Raw genomic sequence first — 21,486 nt, forward strand, 5'->3', positions numbered from 1 at the left:
GGCAATTAATTACTCTCACCTAGAGAACCTAAACACACTGATCACTCCTCATCTAGAGGAACCAGATCTCCCAATCTTTACTTTTCCGCATTTATTACTCCTCAAAGAAGTACTAACTTGACCGGCGGAGGCGGAACTCCCACCACAAGGAGTCTCCGTTGTTTTGCAGGTACAAGCGCAAGGAGACCAGTCCCGAAATTGTAACTCTCCCGCAGGACATCAAAAAACCCTAAAACACCAGTGATTAATTGATTATAAATCGATTTGTATATTCGGAATTGAGAACCAATTATTGCATCGATAAAGATTTTATATTAATAATTCAAATCATTTTTATAAGTCTAAAAATTCTTATTTTAAATATGTGTTTTGTAAACTGCAGTTTAGTCGGAGGAAGAGAGCATGGAGACACGAGAAGCAATCGTGGTGGATCAAGAGGTCGTGGTCGTGGTCGTGGTGCTCTTTCTGGTACGTTAGATAGAATTGATACTCTTGGTAGACTGTTGTAAAAACTACACAACCTTTTTTGTTTATATATTATTTCCTTTGCGTTATGAAGACTCTTTTTTCCTTATAAACATTGCAACCCTTTTTCATGAGGCTCAAGACTGTTAACATTTTGTTATTTTTGTATTGGATTTGGAAATATAATCAAGCATTTTGTGTTTATTAGGGTACGTATATTGAGACATAATGCGACGGAGCTGAATTTGGACATGCGTAGTGATGGATATGTCAAGCTTTAAGATTTATTAAAGCTGAACATTAAGACAAGGTCAAATATCCCATTAAGCTCACATTCTATTGATGAAATTAGAGAAGTAAGTCCTATTGCTTTTTTTCTTACGCATTGATGATCACCCAATCGTGTAAAATAAGTTGATAGTTGATACAAATTTTATGATTGGATTATAATTCTACTGTGTTTCCATATTTCATTTAATCCTTAGGCACAATTCACAATTTTCTTCATTCCCACTTTTTTTCATTGATCATTTCATTAGATCAACCATCATAGACATATTTTTCTAGTTTATCTTTTACAAGTGTCCTTGAATCTTTCCTCTTCAATTTGTGTGCCTTCCTACCACTTATTTATGACCAGAAGTCTTATGTATTCATTTCTATAAATTCTGCTGATGTGAAAAGATTTTGAAAGATTAACTTTTTTCATTATACTTCGTATATTCAATCTCTCTCCCTCCCCCTCTCCCCCAAACCCCAAGTATTTCCAATCTCTCCCCTCCCCTTTTCGATCAAGTAATGAAATTAACTCATTGCTTTTCCAAAAGAAAAAAAAGACAAACAACAACTATAATATGATACAGTTTTAGACATTGTATTTCCTTTTATTAGACTACTTTTTTTTTTATCCAAATTTGATACAAGTACATATGTATTACGGAGTACAATTTACCCAAAAACTTTGCCAATTTGAAACCCAACAAGCTATTTGAGTAGGTTCTATTTTAGAATCTAAGCATAGAAGTAATTTGGGGCTTTTATTTTCTTGGCTCTGTAAAAACATGCAAATAAATTCAAGGCTTTATTTTATTATATTCTTATAATAGCTCATACTTATATCTTTGGCATTGATTCTTTTAGTTCTTTTGTTCTCAATACACTACACTTTGACACTGATCTGCATATTTTTCAGGCTATAAGGATAGACAATAAGCAGAGGCTTGGCCTTTTGGAAGAGGATGGAGAACTGTGGATACGTGCAAACCAAGGTCATACTGTAAAGGTTAGCTATTTTTGCAGTAGTATTATTGTGTATTAGTATAGAAAAAATTGTGAAGAACTGCTCATGAGTCAATAACAAGTTTCGTTTCCTGATCTATGCTCTGGACTAATAGAGAAGACCTAGATTGTTGGATTCTACTTTAGTTCTTCAGTTCATAAGCTAATTAAAATAGACTTGACTCATCTTGGAAATAATGGAGGATCTTTTTAATTTAAACTGGAAAATATACAATTATAAGTGGAAATGAATAATTATTTCGTGAATTCAAAATGGAAGTAACAATCTTTTTTGCATTGCCGTGCTACATATTCTTTATTCCTAGTATGGCTTTGTTTGGTTAAAATAGGAGAGACAGTTAAAGAAGGGAAAAGAAAAGGAAACCCCTAATTTACGGAATATGTTTGATTGGGAAGGGCAATTGTATGCTTTTTTTTTTTTAGTCGGTGATGTGGTTAGGAATAAACTCTCTTTAATCCCTCAAGGTAAGTGTCCCTTTCTCAGCACTCTCCCTTTCTCGGCACCCTCATTATGGTGTCTTCTGTTGTACCCATCACCGACAAATTCATCTTTATCTTGTTGTCAACCTTTTTTTTTCTTGTTCCCTCTCAATATCCCTTCACCCGTAACAACCTCCATCTGCTGGTCAACTCACTCCTAGGTTTTTACCTTTCCCACCCCACAGTCCCCTCCGCTAACAATTCTATCCTCATCGTGCTATTTAGAATTGATGTCCTTGGTAGTGCACGAGCTTCCTACTAACTCTCTGTCTCATTAGTTCAGTTCCCTAGTGCTCCTTTGGTAGTAGAATTGACCATGAAGCTCTTAATCTGGAGCCTTGCTGGTCAAATCCAATTATTTATAGCTTGTAGTGCACAAGTTTCCTACTAGCTCCTTGTCTCATTAGTTCGGCTCCCAGGGCGCTCCTTTGGTAGAAGAATAGACCATGAAGGATCTTAATCTGGAGTCTTTCCGGTCAAATTTAACCATTTTTCCAGGTTTGATATTGCCTATGAAACAAAAATCAGCTTAACAACAGAATTTACATTTACATAATATACTATATCATGTCAATGTCACATAACCTCATTAATACTACCTCTATTCCTATTTAAATCAGATTGTTTTGTGAGTCAGAAGTCCAACGTGGACATGTTGATGAAAAGAATACTTGTATACGGATTCAACTATAATAAGGGTACATAGGAAGTAATACATTTGTCTATATAATTTAAACTTCGAAAGGCACCGGGTTTCTTTTAGGCCATGACTCGATTTTCTGGAAATATTTAACAGGGACAACGCCATCAAAGCCTTCTATTAGTATTACCTCATTTTCAGACTTGTAAAACTTCATTCCATCTGCCAAGGTAAGACATGTGAAAAAAATTGCATCAGATTTGGTCAGGGGGAGGGGGGGTCTATGTTGTCACTAAAAATTACTTTCGACAAGCTATGAGCAGCAGAGTTATAGATATAAAATACAGAAACTTGGAAGTGTACCTTCCATTGCTTTCGTTGTGTCTATGAAGATTATCATGTTAACATCACGCCTAAAACCCGGAAAAAATGGCCCAAAACACATCATTGAAGATTCATAGGAATTTTTAACATATCACCGTTGATCACATTAGTAACTATGTTATCAATTTACAGAATTTGTCATGTACTAAATAATAATATATGGATAACAATACTGCTCACGGTGTGGTGAGAGAATTATGAGAAATAAATCAACAAAAGAAACATGCAGAAGATTGCAAATCTTAATGGTCCACAGGAAATCATAAAAGACTAAAAAACTGAATAGGAAAACTCTCCATATACAGTTTACATACCACTTTTTACTTCTCCATCTGATCGTAAGCCACATGAAAAGTGAACGTGCAACCTGCTCATTCGCTTGAGATCAGATGCAAGAATAGATTGAAGAAGCCTCTTATGTGTACCATGAACACAAACTACATATGAAAGAAATTTCTAAAAGTTATCTTCTAAACAGAGTAATTTGCCAGCAAGCAATATGGAGATCTGAGTCCTTAAGCGCAGTGCATACCAGGGACCTCTTCAGTAGAAAGGATCGGCTTCAATAAACTCTCACTCTCTACAGACTAAATAGCCAAAGAGAGAAAAAACAGTGAAGCAAATGTTACGAAAAAGAGTTCATCATGAAACATCTATTGTTTTTAGAAAGAAAATAAAACAAAGCACTAGGTGGATTTTCCCCAAGCTCCAAAGACTACTCCCTAAACCTCACATGGAATTGAAAAGCCAAGGGTCATGGCCATATTTCTTTTGCCAATGCCAATGGGTAAAAAAGCTTGAAACAAATTCGGATGGCGATACCTAAAAACCTAATTTTTTAAAATTTGCCTCTACATTCCCATAAAAGACATAGCAAATAAGCAAAGGGCCATTTTGCACACAAATTTTAGCCTCAATCCCCCTATTCAAAAAATAAAAAATCAAAATCAAACTCGATTCATCATATTCTCCCTCTCCCCAAACACCAAGTATTTCCAATCATTCCATTCCCCTTTATTGCTATATATACTCATGGACCAGGCCAAATGTTCTCAACTTTAACATACTACCTTCCCCATTCTTATGCCCACAAGTGCAACACACTATATTCCTCACTCCATATGCCAATTTATTTCCCAGTGAAAATGCCCCAATCATAACAAAAAAGGACACAATAACAGCATATTTAAAAGTGTATATGAATACCTGTCGGCTAACCACAACAATGGTGAGCCATAAATGGTGAAATTTGACCAGCAAGACTCCAGATTAAGATCCTTCATGGTCAATTCTTCTACCAAAGGAGCGCCCTGGGAGCCGAACTAATGAGACAAGGAGCTAGTAGGAAACTTGTGCACTACAAGCTATAAATAATTGGATTTGACCAGCAAGGCTCCAGATTAAGAGCTTCATGGTCAATTTTACTACCAAAGGAGCACTAGGGAACTGAACTAATGAGACAGAGAGTTAGTAGGAAGCTCGTGCACTACCAAGGACATCAATTCTAAATAGCACGATGAGGATAGAATTGTTAGCGGAGGGGACTGTGGGGTGGGAAAGGTAAAAACCTAGGAGTGAGTTGACCAGCAGATGGAGGTTGTTACGGGTGAAGGGATATTGAGAGGGAACAAGAAAAAAAAGGTTGACAACAAGATAAAGATGAAGTTGTCGGTGATGGGTACAACAAAAGACACCATAATGAGGGTGCCGAGAAAGGGAGAGTGCTGAGAAAGGGACACTTACCTTGAGGGATTAAAGAGAGTTTATTCCTAACCACATCACCGACTAAAAAAAAAAAGCATACAATTGCCCTTCCCAATCAAACATATTCCGTAAATTAGGGGTTTCCTTTTCTTTTCCCTTCTTTAACTGTCTCTCCTATTTTAACCAAACAAAGCCATACTAGGAATAAAGAATATGTAGCACGGCAATGCAAAAAAGATTGTTACTTCCATTTTGAATTCACGAAATAATTATTCATTTCCACTTATAATTGTATATTTTCCAGTTTAAATTAAAAAGATCCTCCATTATTTCCAAGATGAGTCAAGTCTATTTTAATTAGCTTATGAACTGAAGAACTAAAGTAGAATCCAACAATCTAGGTCTTCTCTATTAGTCCAGAGCATAGATCAGGAAACGAAACTTGTTATTGACTCATGAGCAGTTCTTCACAATTTTTTCTATACTAATACACAATAATACTACTGCAAAAATAGCTAACCTTTACAGTATGACCTTGGTTTGCACGTATCCACAGTTCTCCATCCTCTTCCAAAAGGCCAAGCCTCTGCTTATTGTCTATCCTTATAGCCTGAAAAATATGCAGATCAGTGTCAAAGTGTAGTGTATTGAGAACAAAAGAACTAAAAGAATCAATGCCAAAGATATAAGTATGAGCTATTATAAGAATATAATAAAATAAAGCCTTGAATTTATTTGCATGTTTTTACAGAGCCAAGAAAATAAAAGCCCCAAATTACTTCTATGCTTAGATTCTAAAATAGAACCTACTCAAATAGCTTGTTGGGTTTCAAATTGGCAAAGTTTTTGGGTAAATTGTACTCCGTAATACATATGTACTTGTATCAAATTTGGATAAAAAAAAAGTAGTCTAATAAAAGGAAATACAATGTCTAAAACTGTATCATATTATAGCTGTTGTTTGTCTTTTTTTTCTTTTGGAAAAGCAATGAGTTAATTTCATTACTTGATCGAAAAGGGGAGGGGAGAGATTGGAAATACTTGGGGTTTGGGGGAGAGGGGGAGGGAGAGAGATTGAATATACGAAGTATAATGAAAAAAGTTAATCTTTCAAAATCTTTTCACATCAGCAGAATTTATAGAAATGAATACATAAGACTTCTGGTCATAAATAAGTGGTAGGAAGGCACACAAATTGAAGAGGAAAGATTCAAGGACACTTGTAAAAGATAAACTAGAAAAATATGTCTATGATGGTTGATCTAATGAAATGATCAATGAAAAAAAGTGGGAATGAAGAAAATTGTGAATTGTGCCTAAGGATTAAATGAAATATGGAAACACAGTAGAATTATAATCCAATCATAAAATTTGTATCAACTATCAACTTATTTTACACGATTGGGTGATCATCAATGCGTAAGAAAAAAAGCAATAGGACTTACTTCTCTAATTTCATCAATAGAATGTGAGCTTAATGGGATATTTGACCTTGTCTTAATGTTCAGCTTTAATAAATCTTAAAGCTTGACATATCCATCACTACGCATGTCCAAATTCAGCTCCGTCGCATTATGTCTCAATATACGTACCCTAATAAACACAAAATGCTTGATTATATTTCCAAATCCAATACAAAAATAACAAAATGTTAACAGTCTTGAGCCTCGTGAAAAAGGGTTGCAATGTTTATAAGGAAAAAAGAGTCTTCATAACGCAAAGGAAATAATATATAAACAAAAAAGGTTGTGTAGTTTTTACAACAGTCTACCAAGAGTATCAATTCTATCTAACGTACCAGAAAGAGCACCACGACCACGACCACGACCTCTTGATCCACCACGATTGCTTCTCGTGTCTCCATGCTCTCTTCCTCCGACTAAACTGCAGATTACAAAACACATATTTAAAATAAGAATTTTTAGACTTATAAAAATGATTTGAATTATTAATATAAAATCTTTATCGATGCAATAATTGGTTCTCAATTCCGAATATACAAATCGATTTATAATCAATTAATCACTGGTGTTTTAGGGTTTTTTGATGTCCTGCGGGAGAGTTACAATTCCGGGACTGGTCTCCTTGCGCTTGTACCTGCAAAACAACGGAGACTCCTTGTGGTGGGAGTTCCGCCTCCGACGGTCAAGTTAGTACTTCTTTGAGGAGTAATAAATGCGGAAAAGTAAAGATTGGGAGATCTGGTTCCTCTAGATGAGGAGTGATCAGTGTGTTTAGGTTCTCTAGGTGAGAGTAATTATTTGCCGAATCCCCCTTTAATGAGGATTAATGAAGGTATTTATACGCCTTGGGATGTGTGCCAATCCTAGGTTTAGGTCAACCTAAGGCTGATTGGGCTTCCACAAGACTTTGGGCCTAAGTGGCCCCAAATTACTTCTATGCTTAGATTCTAAAATAGAACCTACTCAAGCTTGTTGGGTTTCAAATTGGCAAAGTTTTTGGGTAAATTGTACTCCGTAATACATATGTACTTGTATCAAATTTGGATAAAAAAAAAGTAGTCTAATAAAAGGAAATACAATGTCTAAAACTGTATCATATTATAGCTGTTGTTTGTCTTTTTTTTCTTTTGGAAAAGCAATGAGTTAATTTCAGTACTTGATCGAAAAGGGGAGGGGAGAGATTGGAAATACTTGGGGTTTGGGGGAGAGGGGGAGGGAGAGAGATTGAATATACGAAGTATAATGAAAAAAGTTTATCTTTAAAAATCTTTTCACATCATCAGAATTTATAGAAATGAATACATACGACTTCTGGTCATAAATAATTGGTAGGAAGGCACACAAATTGAAGGGGAAAGATTCAAGGACACTTGTAAAAGATAAACTAGAAAAATATGTCTATGATGGTTGATCATATGAAATGCTCAATGAAAAAAAAGTAGGAATGAAGAAAACTGTGAATTGTGCCTAAGGATTAAATGAAATATGGAAACACAACAGAACTATAATCTAATCATTAAATTTGTATCAACTATCAACTTATTTTACACGATTGGGTGATCATCAATGCGTGAGAAAAAAAAAGCAATGGGACTTACTTCTCTAATTTCATCAATAGAATGTGAGCTTAATGGGATATTTGACCTTGTTTTCATGTTCAGCTTTAATAAATCTTGAAGCTTGACATATCCATCATTACGCATGTCCAAATTCAGCTCCGTCGCATTATGTCTCAATATACGTACCCTAATAAACACAAAATGCTTGATTATGTTTCCAAATCCAATACAAAAACAACAAAACGTTAACAGTCTTGAGCCTCGTGAAAAAGGGTTGCAATGTTTATAAGGAAAAAGAGTCTTCATAATGCAAAGGAAATAATGTATAGACAAAAAAGGTTGTGTAGTACTTACAACAGTCTACCAAGAGTATCAATACTATCTGAAGTACCGGTAGGAGCACCACGATCACGACCACAGCCTCTTGATCCACCACGATTGCTTCTCGTGTCTCCATGCTCTCTTCCTCCAGCTAAACTGCAGATTACAAAGCACAATAACACAAAATTTAAAATAAGAATTTTTAGACCTATAAAAATGATTTGAACTATTAATAAAAAATCTTTATCGATACAATAATTGGTTCTCGATCCCTAATATACAAATCGATTAATAATCAATTAATCACTGGGTACATGACTTAAACTAACAAAAGTAAATGTAATTCAAATAATTGTTCTACTTAGCTTATTTATCAATCAACTTCAAACATAAACATAGAGGATAAAGAGATAAACCTCGGTAAAGAGGAGAAGGAAAAGCTAATACTTTCCCTGCCTCCTACCATTGTAAGGAGAGAGAATTGTCGCGGAGGAAGAAGACGAAGAAAAATTGGGTAATTGATAGCCTTTGATGCTATTATTACCGGCAATCTTCAGAGCATTAATGTTCCTATAGAAGGGAGTCATCGGTTAAGAATTAAGACCATACATTCAAACTACATAGAAGTCATAGTATAACACAGTACTAATTCAACATTAGCATTACTAGCTGAAGTTGGAACACTAGCATTATTCTCATTCTTTGATGTCATTTTTCCCTATAAAAATTAAATGAAGACAATTAATGCACTAGACATGAACAAATCAGTGAACATAGAAAACCAAACATATGAAAGTGATAATAATCTAAAAACACCAGTAGTTAGAAGAAATTAAAATCACATCAATGCATTTGTCATTTCACTTCAAAGTGTAAAGCTAAAATGAATTAATGGATCAACAACAGTTACATCTCTTATCGTCGAATAAGATTACAAGAATATATATATTACAGCCAACAACACTGCATGAAATCCTTGGTACTGTAAAATTTTCATTTATCAACCATTGCAATAGTCACACAATCAAGGGAGGTAGGATTCAACTTCAGGAACAAGTAAGAAATTCTTAGCAAACTTTTGTAACCATTAAGTATCCACTCACCCTTAACTATCCCTCCTTAATAAGTAAGAACCTAGACTACCACCACCACACTACCCCCCTTCAACTTAATCTGAACACTAATCAGCAATTCAATTGCAAAACCATACATATTGACTGCAGTATTGAACACATTTGACATCTCAGAAACAGCAATAATAATAGCAATGCACAGCAGCACAGGCAGATCATGCTTCTAGCACAGCTATTAGAAGATATCATGTTGAAAGGCCTATCAATGCATAAACTCATATCATTACTTATCACAATGTACTCGACAGAGTAACCAGACAACTTCTGATTCTTGCTGAGTGAGTAGTTCGTAGTTGAACTGTGCTCAACACAACGTGATCTATACTCGCCAAGTTCGATAACCTCTAGCTCAAAACGTGCTTGTCAAATTGGGCCATTGCTCGTCTCAAACTCGTTATAGTAATTGGTGAGCCCAAACATTAAAAAATAAATAAATAAATAAAAAACCATTTGAAGTTTGTTCAATTACAAAAAGTTTTTTCATAGTCCAGCAAAGCTCAAGTATTCAAGTCCATGCAACCAAGGCTCATACTAAGGACCTTACTCCTAAGACATTAAAAATCTGATAGTGTAAGTTAAGATTTAAAAAAAAAAAACATGAATTCAAAGATAAGGGAAAAGGGGCCTCTCCTAACAATCTATAGAGCACTAGGAACATAGTGAGGATCTTAACTATTACAGCCAGCACACCTTCAACTTTTCCAAACAACTCAAGACAATCTTCAACCAAGAAAGTGATATCACAACAAAGCCTATTGTCACTTGTTGCAAGTCTATTTATCAAGAGCTATTCAAATTCATGTCTCACTCTTTATTCCTCTTACTACTCCAGTCCTTCGTTGTCTTATTTATTTCTTCCTATTAATCCTCCAGTGTATTATTTGTTTTTTTTATATCATCATCTATCACATTTTCACATAGAAAAGTCGTAGAATTAAAATTATGATTCAATCCAACTGTATTCGCATAAGTGCATAACAAAAAAATTTCACATAACAAAAAATTATGATTCAATCCAACTGTATTCGCATAAAAAAAAATTTCACATAACAAAAAAATATCATTCAATCCAACTGTATTCGCATAACAAAGAATTAAAATTTTCACATAACAAAAAATGACACCAGGAGAAAATTAAACGGAACTCCAACTGTATTCGCTTTTAATCAAGGAACAAATGGGTTACATATCTACAAAAAAGGACAAATACCAGAAAATTCAAAGATAATAATGCGAAAACGTTTACCTAAATTGAATGAGTTGCAGGATTGAATGAAACTCGCAAATAGAATTGAAGAATTGCAGATCGCAGCGTTGAGAGGAGAGATTTGATCAGAGCGGCGAGATTAACTTAATCTAAAATGGAATATAACCGAAGTACCATCATCAATTGTAAAAAAAAGGGGAAACAAAGTTAATACAATTGAATTCAATTAGATCAAACAAAAACGTAAAATTTTATCAAATAAATTGACGAGAAATATACCCATTTAGTCGAAACTGATCCGATTGCACACGAGGTTGAAGAAGAAGGATCGAAGAGAGGGGTGTGAGGAAGTAGATTCAGCGCTTGAGAGGAGAGAGGAGAGAGGTGAGAGGAGAGACGACTGAGAGAGTAGGCTAGGGTTTTTGTTTTGAGAATGAGGGTGGGTAAGTGGGTTACTGGGTTCTAGTTTTCTAGAGATTTCATTAGGACATTAGGTGTAGTATATATTTTTTTTATCGCATTATTATCACCTGTATGCTATGGGTCGGGTCTTACGCGAGGGAATGGGGTGGGTATAAAGCAGGTATAGGTCGGATATGGGGTGGGTCAGGCGGGGCTAGGCAAATACTGGGTGGATCAGGCGAGGCGGGGCGAGGCGAGTATTACATAAAAACCACCCCCGCCCCATCACCCATGGCGGGTATGGATTTTAGACCCATCCCCGCCCCGCGACCTGCCAACGCTAGACCCATCCCGCCCCGATGGCGGGTCTCCTACTAAACCCGCCCCACTAACATCCCAAAAAAAAACCTTCCCTCATTCCTGCCCTTTCTCCTTCTTGTATACTCACAGTCTCCAGTAGCAAAACCAACCCTTCAATACACAATTTGCACACTTTCATATTGACAAAATGTCTTCAAAATCAAAGAAAAAATCATCAAAAACTCCAATATCAAAGCTTCAATCATCACAACAAGAAAACCCACCTTCTTCACCTTCTTCTCATTCTTCTTCCTCCTTTTTCTCTGAAATTGACCTCCAAAATACCCTCCAAGAAGCTTCCAGAAAGTTCCCTTGTTCCATCGCTCAATCTTCTCTTATTGCCCAATTATCCGAGTTCGATTCCTCCCCCCACCAAAAGCGTTGCAAAATTTGGCTTTCTGAATCGTCTATGCTTGCTTCTTCCATCTTTTCTGCCTCCCTTGTTTCGGTATTTCTTCTACTATTTCTAATTTAGTAGTATGATTGTATTTACTGTATTTACTTGCTCAGATTTTTTCTATTATATGACAGATTGTTCTTGTGAAATTGCATTATAAGAGATAATTTGTGTTTTTATAGTCCTGTAATTTTGTGGGTTTGGTTTATTTTGATTGAATTATATGTTAATTGCCCTAGCTTTCGTGGTTCCTGATTATAAATACTTTTTGTTTACTTAAAATTGCAAGTTTGATGAACAAATTTGAAGGAAATAGAGGACTGATTTAGTATAATTATATCATGTTTTGTATTTATTTCAACATTTAGTGATTTATGTATGAGATGAGGTATTATTGTTAAATGCACTTGAAAGCTTATTGTGGGTACTTGTTGTTAATTGTAATTGTCATTTTAATGTGGGTTGCTCTTATGCACTAGTTGTGTGTTTTGGAGGGTAATTAGTTTGTTGATAATTGTAATATTAGTATACTATTGTGTATATAATTTACGGATTTTGCGTAATGTGGCAGGTATCACTCGCTTCGATAATTGGATATTCAAACAGTAGTTTTCCTTTAAGTTCATTGTCTGCAGAATGCAGTGAACAATTTGGACTTCATTGGGATGGGAAGTTGGATAACAAAGCAGGAAACTATTTTGCCCTTGCAGCAGCATTTCCTTCTAGTAAGGTCTAAGTGAAAAAATTTACTCCTTTTGAATTTTGGTTTATTGAGTTTAATGGAATTTAACTGGAAAAAGGATTGGAGTTTAAAAAAAATCACCTCTTATCAGAGTTAATCAATTGTATACTGAGAAACCCAAATTTTGGGTATTGCTGTTCTATAGCACAAGCTAATCAATATATTGCTGAAAGATTTTTTAGCTGGTTCGCTCACCTTTTTTTGTCCGGAAAAAAAATTGAAGGCCTTTATTTGTAAATCAAGGAACATGACATGGTGCACATAAGACTAGCCATCATTTTAAGGATTTTTTAAAATTGTTTGGAGTGGGGGATTTGGGAGGGGGGGAGGGGGGGGGGGTTGGTTTGAAATTCTTGACAAGTGGATATATAATTTTACCATGTATTAGATCTAGACCTGGCAAATGGGTCATTCGGGTTGGGTCTGGTCCGTTCACTTTCGGGTTGGGTCACTTTCGGGTCGGGTCGATTCGGGTTTCGGGTCAAGTTCGGGTTGGGTCGAGTATGTTCGGGTCATATACGGGTCAAGTCAAAATCTGATCGGTTCATGTTCGGGTTGTTTCATTTGTGAATCAAGCTCAAATGAATAATTTTATATGAAGTATATATTTTGTTTACTGATATAATAAAAACTATCAATTCAATTTATGAGCTTAGCTACGGTTGAAGATGAACAATTTGAGTAATTTTAACTACAAGACATTTTAAGTTCAATTAAAAGGTAATTTTAGTTCGGGACATTTTTGGTATCGGGTCTGTTCGGGTCAATTTTGGGTATCGGGCTTGTTCGGGTCAAACACTTCGGGTCGGATCAACTGGGTGTCGGGTCAGGATTGGGTCAACTCCATTTTCGGGTCGGGTCAATTTCAAGTTTCGGGTCAATGTTGTTGGGTCAATTTCGGGTCATGGGTCGGGTCATCGGGTTTGGGTTAGGATTGCCAGGTCTAATTAGATCTATGTTGAGAACCCAATTCAACATGTACTTTGAATTCGAAAACCATATAGCCAATGATGGGTATGCATCCTATTGACTGTGTCTCATGTGTTGTCTCTTGCAGCTTTCAAAGAATGGAGTTAAAATCTCTTCTAATCTGAATTATACATTGGGTTGTCCTTCTGTTAGGAGAGTTTTGTTTGTGCAACCTATTCAGGGTGGATCATTGACTACGCATATACAAAGCAATGGAAAGCTTCACAGCTCTTCTGTGGACCATTCTTCAGTATATTACTGCAAAGCACTATCGTTAAGACTGCTACCATTCAAAAATGCTTCAGCAAAGAGTATGGATGCATCTTCCCCATCTAGAAATTCTATAGGCAAAACCATGAAACTGTATGAAAATGGCAACCCTTCTTCCCCTCGGACACCCTCACTTGAGCGCTCAAGGCCGTGCTCTCCAAGTTCTAGCAAGAGTTTACTGACATCTGAAGATTTAAACTCTCATTTAAATGGCATAAAGGTATCATATTTTGACGCAATTGAGATGCAAGAAATCCTAGAAGATAAAGACGCAAACAAACTTCTGCAGCGTACTGCTGTTTCATGGTTATGTTCTCGTGCTTTACTTTGTGGAAATCTCGTGACAGTCCCAGTGCTCTCTAGACTTTGCCTTTTCGAAGTGGTGGGTTTAAAAAGTTTGTCATCTGATAGTACTTCCAGAAATCCTAACCAAACTCCTCTACTTCATTGTGATAAAGAGGCATTTATCATAGATCGTGCAACAAAAATAAAAATTGGTTCACAGTCAACAGTATCGTCAGAGACTCCAGAGAAAATAACTTCAAGTCCTGGTAAAATGGAATCTAAGGAAGTCAGTGTAAAAATGGGAGTTGGAAGTACAATGTTGGGCGGACTATGGAAGGAATACATGCTTCTGCGAGAAATCATCTCTTCATCAGTGAAGAATTCCTTGTCAAGGTTTGTTATTAATTGCCAGTCTAAATATTTATTTTCCAGTTTACTTGTAATTTTCTATGACTAAGCTCATATGGAGACACTTACAGCTTCTGATGGTAGCATTTGTTCTTATTAGCTTTCAGCAACATTCACTATCATGTAGCAAAGTGCATTGTGAGTGCACTTGATCCCCAATATTATCACTAGTTTCACTATAGCTAATGTATGCGAAATATGCTATCATTTTTTGCAAGAAGCTAAAGAAATTGTGGAATATATGAAGAAAAAAAAAATGACAATTTATTGAACCTGGCAAATTATATTGAGTCTGAATGGCTTTAACTCTAGATTTCAGATTGTTGAACACCTGAAAAAGTAGCTGTACTAGTGTCTGTTGCACCTTTAGCTTACTGGATCGATTACCATCATGGTGACTTTCTTCTTATCATGACGAATAAAATGTTTGATATTGTTAGTAGATGCTTCCTTATGTACTCATTTTTGTCTATCATACAGGAGCTTCATTATGATTCCCTTTCAATTTTTGATATTGTATCTTGATTAGTATTTAACTATTTTAGTCTGGGGTTACGAACAACAAAAGGAGTGCTGCTACATGGGCCACCTGGAACCGGGAAGACGTCCTTGTCTCAACTATGTGCTCATGATGCTGGAGTTAGCTTCTTTAAAGTGAATGGACCTGAAATTGTCAGCCAATATCACGGGGAAAGTGAACAGGGACTCCATGATGTCTTCAAGTCAGCTAGTGAAGCTGCCCCCTCTGGTTAGATCTGTTTCCTTGGTTCCTAGATATTGTGATATGTAGACTTCAAAAGTTTAGATGATGTTTATGCTTGTCATTTGCCTGATATGTTTTGGATATTGCTGATTAGGAAACTCGTTGTATAGGTTTTTATTGATGAGCTGGATGCTATTGCACCAGCCAGAAAAGAAGGTGGTGAAGAGCTATCGCAAAGGATGGTTGCAACTTTGCTGAATTTGATGGATGGGATAAGCATAACAAATGGTCTTCTTGTAGTTGCTGCTACCAATAGGCTCGAGTGTATTGAGCCTGCACTTAGACGGCCTGGGAGACTAGATAGAGAAATTGAAATAGGTAAATTATCTTCCAAAAGGGTATTGTATATCCTTGTGCTGCCACATCACAAACTCCATATGATATGATGTGAGCTCTGTGTTGCCAATGCTTTGCATATGATGTTCTATACATGTACAAGATAATGATATACTTCGCACTATATTATGTGGTGCATGAACAGCATAGGCATCATCCTAGGAGTAGATAATTTACTAATGTATATATTTACACAGGTGTACCATCTCCTGATCAACGACTTGATATATTGACTACTCTTCTTGATAGAATGGAACATTCTCTTTCATCTACTCAAATCCAGCAGCTTGCTGTGGCTACACACGGTTTTGTCGGAGCAGATCTGGATTCCCTTTCAAATGAGGCAACTATGGTCTGCTTAAGGCGTTGTATTCAGTCAAATAACTCTATAGATGATTTATATTCGAAAAGATCTACACATGATGATTCTGGTGTGATGTCGGGAGATTGTTATGCAAGAGATGCCAGGGAAATATACGTAGATGATCTTGAGGCTTCTTCATGTTCAAAAGATTTGGAATTGACTGAGTCTATTACTTCTGTGCCATTTCCTAGTTCTGAGGAAACAGTGGTTACACATAACAGAGAGGAAGTGATTTTAGATAGTTATGGGTGTTCTTCCTCAACAGAATATATGTTGAAGATAACCTTCGAAGATTTTGAGAGGGCCAGAATGAAAATACGTCCAAGTGCTATGCGTGAGGTATGCTGGATGTCTTTTCCCATCACTTAAACTCATAGAAAAATAGATTTTACTAGTATGCCAATGCCTTATTTCAACAGAATCTCAGAATGCTTATGTAGTAAACAAAATTGTGCAGGATTTGTTTGCTGATTATTTGAGACCAAACTTGATGATTTTAAAGACAGTAGTTTGAGAGAGTTTTGTATCTTTTTTAAGAAATAACCATTAAATCCCTATGTATAGTATTTGAAATAGAGCTCATTCTGTTACTAATTACGGAGTATAATGTCTGTATTTTGAAGCTTATGAGCAATTTCTTGAGTTTACTTCTGTTTTGATCTTGTATTGCCATACTGCCCGTCTTAATGTTCTATACTTGTTGCACATACCAATAGGAAATTGTCTTAATCATTAGATGCACTTGAATCACAGATATATGGAAATGACTAATTGCTGAACAGTATTGACTTACAACTACATTGATGCTCTCTTTATCCAACTTCCTCACATTGCTGTTATGCATTGGGTATATAGGAGAAGTACATTTGGGAATTGCTTTATAACTCTGTTATGAGTAGCTTGAATAAGAAGTTCTTAATGCAACATAAGATTATGCTGGTATGTTAAAACCTATGTGCCAAATATATCTAACCTGAGTTTTGAGACTTTCCACCACTCTGAAATGTGACATATTGCTGTATTACAGTGGTATAACTCTATGAGAATCTTATGCGGTTCTATTCCTCCCCCCCCCTCCTCTCTTCCACTCCTTACATACACACACACAATTCATTAGGCCATGTGTATTTTGCCAGCCTTTGGCATGTGAATTGGGATGTTGCTTCAGTCTTTCGAGTCGACAACTAGAATGATGATGAAGTATGATTTAATCCTTTCCTCTCTAATCTGCTTGTTTTGCAGATAATTCTTGAGATTCCTAAGGTCAAGTGGGAAGATGTTGGTGGACAGGAGGAAGTGAAGGCACAGTTGATGGAAGCTGTTGAGTGGCCTCAAAAGCACCAAGATGCTTTTGAGCGAATTGGGACCCGCCCACCAACAGGAGTGTTGATGTTTGGTCCCCCAGGATGCAGCAAAACTCTGATGGCCCGTGCTGTAGCTTCTGAGGCAGGACTGAATTTTCTGGTTGTTAAGGGTCCAGAGCTATTCAGCAAGTGGGTTGGTGAATCTGAGAAGGCTGTAAGAACTCTATTTGGTAAAGCAAGAGCTAACGCCCCATCAATAATATTTTTTGATGAAATAGACAGTCTTGCTGTCATCCATGGAAAGGAAGGTGATGGTCTTTCAGTTGCAGATAGGGTCATGAGTCAACTTTTGGTTGAATTGGATGGTAAGCCTTTTTGTGTGGTTAGTAGCAGCATCTTTGTTTAAACAATTGGAAGTGTTACATTGATGTAAAGCTGTTTGAGCTACTAACCTGTCGTTGTCTTTGGCTGCTTTGTTGCTTTCCCTATCCCTTCTTCTTTCCCCTCCCTTGGGTTTGGATTTAGTATACTTAATGGAACTGGAAAATGTCCTTTATACTCTCGTGATCTACAATAAACTTGAACGGGAACTTGTTGTACAATCTTATTAAGTTCCCCTTTTATTAAGTGGTGCAACGAAGGAAATTTAGTCTTCATAGTAAAGCAGGCTTGAGTATAATGTATGGTCACAAATGTTATTTCTTATTTATGTTATATATGATGGCTGGATCCCTGAGAAGACCCTTTTTTTTCTAGGTCTGAATGGAAGTTAATGTTACTGTTATTGCTGCAACAAATCGGCCTGGCAAGATTGATCCTGCCCTTCTTAGACCAGGTGAACCTCCGGCTTCTCTGTAATATACAATCATGAATATATGTTTGGTTATGTTGGCTTTTATTCCTTTTCCTTCGTGTTTTTATCTTCAGAATATTGCCTTGATGTTGGACCTTGTTATTGAACAGGGCGGTTTGATCGACTGTTATATGTTGGACCCCCTTGTGAAGCAGATCGTGTTGACGTATTCCATGTTCATTTGCGTAAAATGCCTTGCAGTTCTGATGTTGACATTAGAGAGCTGGCTCGTTTCACTGAAGGCTATATTGGTGCTGATATATCATTGATTTGCAGGGAAGCCGCAATTTCAGCAATTGAAGTATGTTTTCTTAGTTCTTGGGTAGTTGAATTATTCATTATATCTTCAGATGTAAGTTTTTATATGCAAGTGTCAATGCAATCAGGAGAACCTAAATTCTTCAGAGATAAAGATGGAGCATTTAAAGAATGCAATTCTCCGTGTACACCCATCAGAGGTTCAACGTTATCAAGAATTGTCTGACAAGTTCCAGCGGAGCGTATATTCCAAGTCTCAATCAGATGACTTAACATATCAACATCAGCTGAATGGACGAAACGAATCATCATCCTGGTAGAAGTTTTCTCCTTTTTCACTTTTTTTTTTTAGTCTAAAATGTTAGCCAACCTGCTTACAAATCCCTTCCAATTGCTTGTGATCCTCCATAAGAATGCTTTTTGCTTTTGGACCTGATTATTGCTTTGATCATTCAATAGCAATTGTTAGTCAAGTAGGATGTTGCAGAATATGGCAGTAACTGCTACCCCTTAAATAAAATTTAGTAGCTTTTTTTCTTTTGGTTTCTGTAGTAAGAGAAAATGTAATATTGTAACTAGAAAATGTCTCTTTTCATGCAAAGTTCGCTAAAATTGGATTTTTTTTTCTTACATATATATATAATTTTGTTTGGCTTATATCCTACTGGAGATTTTCAATTAGAGCGGGCTTGATTACTTTCATTAAACTAGGCTCAATATTCTCATGCATAAATAAGAAATAACATTTTCCATTTCACCGTCAGACGGGTCGTAGCATGATAATTTTTGATATGGAACTAGCTGTACCCTAGTTACTAATTTGTACTCCGTAAGTGTTTTCATCTCTAAGCTCAAGTTCACTTATACATCATATATATTATACATTCAGTGTGCCGACAATTAGTTCGAAATGTTTTCTAAACTATTTTTGCAAGTCATTACCATATGGAAATCTGTCATCCCTGATTGCGAAATATGAGAATTTTAAATTGCATATTAGGCCTGCTGCCTCACAGGATCTGGTTGACTTGTTACTTGGTGGAGATCTATCATGCTGGGTGTTGAATTTAGAATGTTGTTATCTCTCAATGACAAGGACATGGTGATAAGGAAGCAGCAGCTGGAATCTGCGATTTGATGAAGCCATCAGCAAGTTTGGTTTTATCATGAATCTTGTGTATACAAGAAGGGCAGTGGGAGTGACATCGCATTCCTAGTTCTATATGTCGATGACATACTGGTCATTGGAAACAACACAAAATTACTAGAGTCCGTAAAGGGCTGGTTGGGAAAGTGCTTTTCAATGAAGGACTTAGGAGAGACACAGTACATATTGGGCATCAAGATCTACAGGGATAGATCTAGAGGATGATTGGATTGAGCCAGAGTATTTACATTGATAAAGTACTGGCACGATTCAACATGGAGAATGCCAAAAGAAGGTTTTTACCCATGTCCCATGGCGTAACTCTCAGCAAGAAACAGTGTCCACAGACACCTGTTGAGCGAGAGAGAATTGATCAGATTCCATATGCTTCGCTAATTGGGTCGATCATGTATGCCATGATATGTACCACACCAGATGTATCGTATGCTTTAAGCGCTACGAGGCGATACCAATCAAACCCACGAGAGGCGCATTGGACTGCGGCCAAGAACATACTAAAGTACTTGAAAAGGAACAAGGATAAATTCCTGGTTTATGGTGGCCATAAAGACCTGGTTGCTGAAGGTTACACCGATGCTAGCTTCCAGACTGACAGAGACGACTTCAAGTCACAGTGAGGATACATATTCTGTCTGAATGGAGGAGCGTTTATTTGGAAGAGTGCCAAGCAGAGCACCACTGCATATTCTACAACTGAAGCCGAATACTTGGCTGCTTCAGAAGCCGCTAAGGAGGCTGTTTGGATTCGCAAGTTCATCAGTGAACTTGGTGTTGTACCCTCCATCAAGGGTCCGATAGATCTCTTCAGTGACAACAATGGAGCCAAGAGAACACCAGAAGGTCAAACATGTCCAAAGGCGGTTTCACATGATAAGGGAATGGAAATCCGAAGGTGAAATTAGAATTTGCAAGATTGGCACGGATGATAATGTGGCTGATCCTTTGACTAAACCTCTGCCTCAAGTGAAACACAACAAGCACATTGAGGCAATGGGAAACAAGCATGTGGAGACTGGCTTTGAAATTCCCTGTACATGTGTTTTAATTAAACTAGATGTTTTAATGTAAGACACTGTATTGAAACCATTCATTTATGGAGTAATTAATTTTGTGCAAAAAATTACCATTCACTTCATTGCTATTTAATTGTGGTTTAGAATTAAATAATGAGTCCATTCGATTTATGGAAATATTCAAAACAGGGTATCAAGACCATGTCTTGGATAAAGAAACACCTATTAAGTGAACATTGAATATTTAAATCGAAAATTATCCCTAATCAAGGTCATCTAATTGATGGACGATTGATGACCACCAGAGATTAGTGTATAGTATGATTTACAGCACCGTTTCTTGTGCTGCAAGGACGTAATGGTCATAAATCATTTGCACAGGTGCCAGTTCGGAACTGCACTTGAAAGACCCATGAGAGTACTTTAAGAGATACAAAATTGTCATAAGTACATATCTCATTATAGTTATCGGAACTCGTTTCCTCGACCATGAGTATTGTGAAGTTTTCTTGTTTGAGTACTAGTCTCCTTGATGTTGCCTAACGTTTGCCGTAACTGGGGATCATAACGGGAACACTCAGGAGATTAGGTCCTCTTAGTAAGAGAAACTAACAATGCAAGACTGGGAATGTCCCCCTATTAACAATAGGGAACATGTCTTTGTTGTTTACAAGGCCGCTCGAAAAGCGAGATTGTGAAAATGCATGGCCGTGCTCAGATGGATTTTAGAAATCATTTGAGAAACACTTCTGAACGTAATAAGGATGACGATGAATCTTACCTTATAGTTCACGAAGAGACATTAAGCGACATAGAAAATGAGCTGTACACTGTATGCACACTTGTCCGGAAGGACAAGTGGGAGATTGAAAGGAATAGTGTCTTTCCAACAAGTGTATTATTCTGATAGAGGGTTTAGAATTATTACAGAGCTAATTC

General features: G+C 36.6%; 1 protein-coding gene, 1 long non-coding RNA gene and 2 pseudogenes across 2 annotated transcripts; 2 read left to right on the top strand and 2 right to left on the bottom strand.

Annotated features, from left to right (window-relative positions):
* Positions 1 to 408: 408 nt before the first annotated feature.
* On the top strand, positions 409 to 1,831 carry LOC110688655. Its single transcript, XR_002504610.1, has 3 exons — positions 409 to 505; positions 674 to 821; positions 1,658 to 1,831. It is a non-coding gene; the product is annotated as an uncharacterized LOC110688655 (long non-coding RNA).
* Positions 1,832 to 2,744: 913 nt separating this feature from the next.
* On the bottom strand, positions 2,745 to 7,007 carry LOC110688657 (annotated as a pseudogene).
* Positions 7,008 to 7,335: 328 nt separating this feature from the next.
* On the bottom strand, positions 7,336 to 11,229 carry LOC110688658. Its single transcript, XM_021865392.1, has 5 exons — positions 10,935 to 11,229; positions 10,695 to 10,804; positions 8,732 to 8,885; positions 8,349 to 8,471; positions 7,336 to 8,181 (listed from the first exon to the last, which is right to left on the bottom strand). Exons 3-5 carry the CDS (start codon positions 8,779 to 8,781, stop codon positions 7,980 to 7,982), a joined length of 375 nt encoding a protein of 124 aa, XP_021721084.1. The 5' UTR covers positions 8,782 to 8,885; positions 10,695 to 10,804; positions 10,935 to 11,229; the 3' UTR covers positions 7,336 to 7,979.
* Positions 11,230 to 11,437: 208 nt separating this feature from the next.
* Positions 11,438 to 19,559, top strand: LOC110688659 (annotated as a pseudogene).
* The last annotated feature ends 1,927 nt before the right edge of the window (positions 19,560 to 21,486 follow it).

Source organism: Chenopodium quinoa, unplaced genomic scaffold, assembly GCF_001683475.1.
Source record: "Chenopodium quinoa cultivar QQ74 unplaced genomic scaffold, ASM168347v1, whole genome shotgun sequence".
Classification (NCBI taxonomy): Eukaryota; Viridiplantae; Streptophyta; class Magnoliopsida; order Caryophyllales; family Amaranthaceae; genus Chenopodium; species Chenopodium quinoa.

Bases quoted from the DNA above. Each gene is read 5' to 3' on its own strand.
- LOC110688658 (XM_021865392.1), bottom strand. From the start codon at position 8,781: ATGGTAGGAGGCAGGGAAAGTATTAGCTTTTCCTTCTCCTCTTTACCG. The intron at 8,472-8,731 runs GTTTATCTCTTT...TGTAATCTGCAG, and splicing joins TCCTTCTCCTCTTTACCGAG to TTTAGCTGGAGGAAGAGAGC. The intron at 8,182-8,348 runs GTAAGTACTACA...TGTGTTTATTAG, and splicing joins GATACTCTTGGTAGACTGTT to GGTACGTATATTGAGACATA.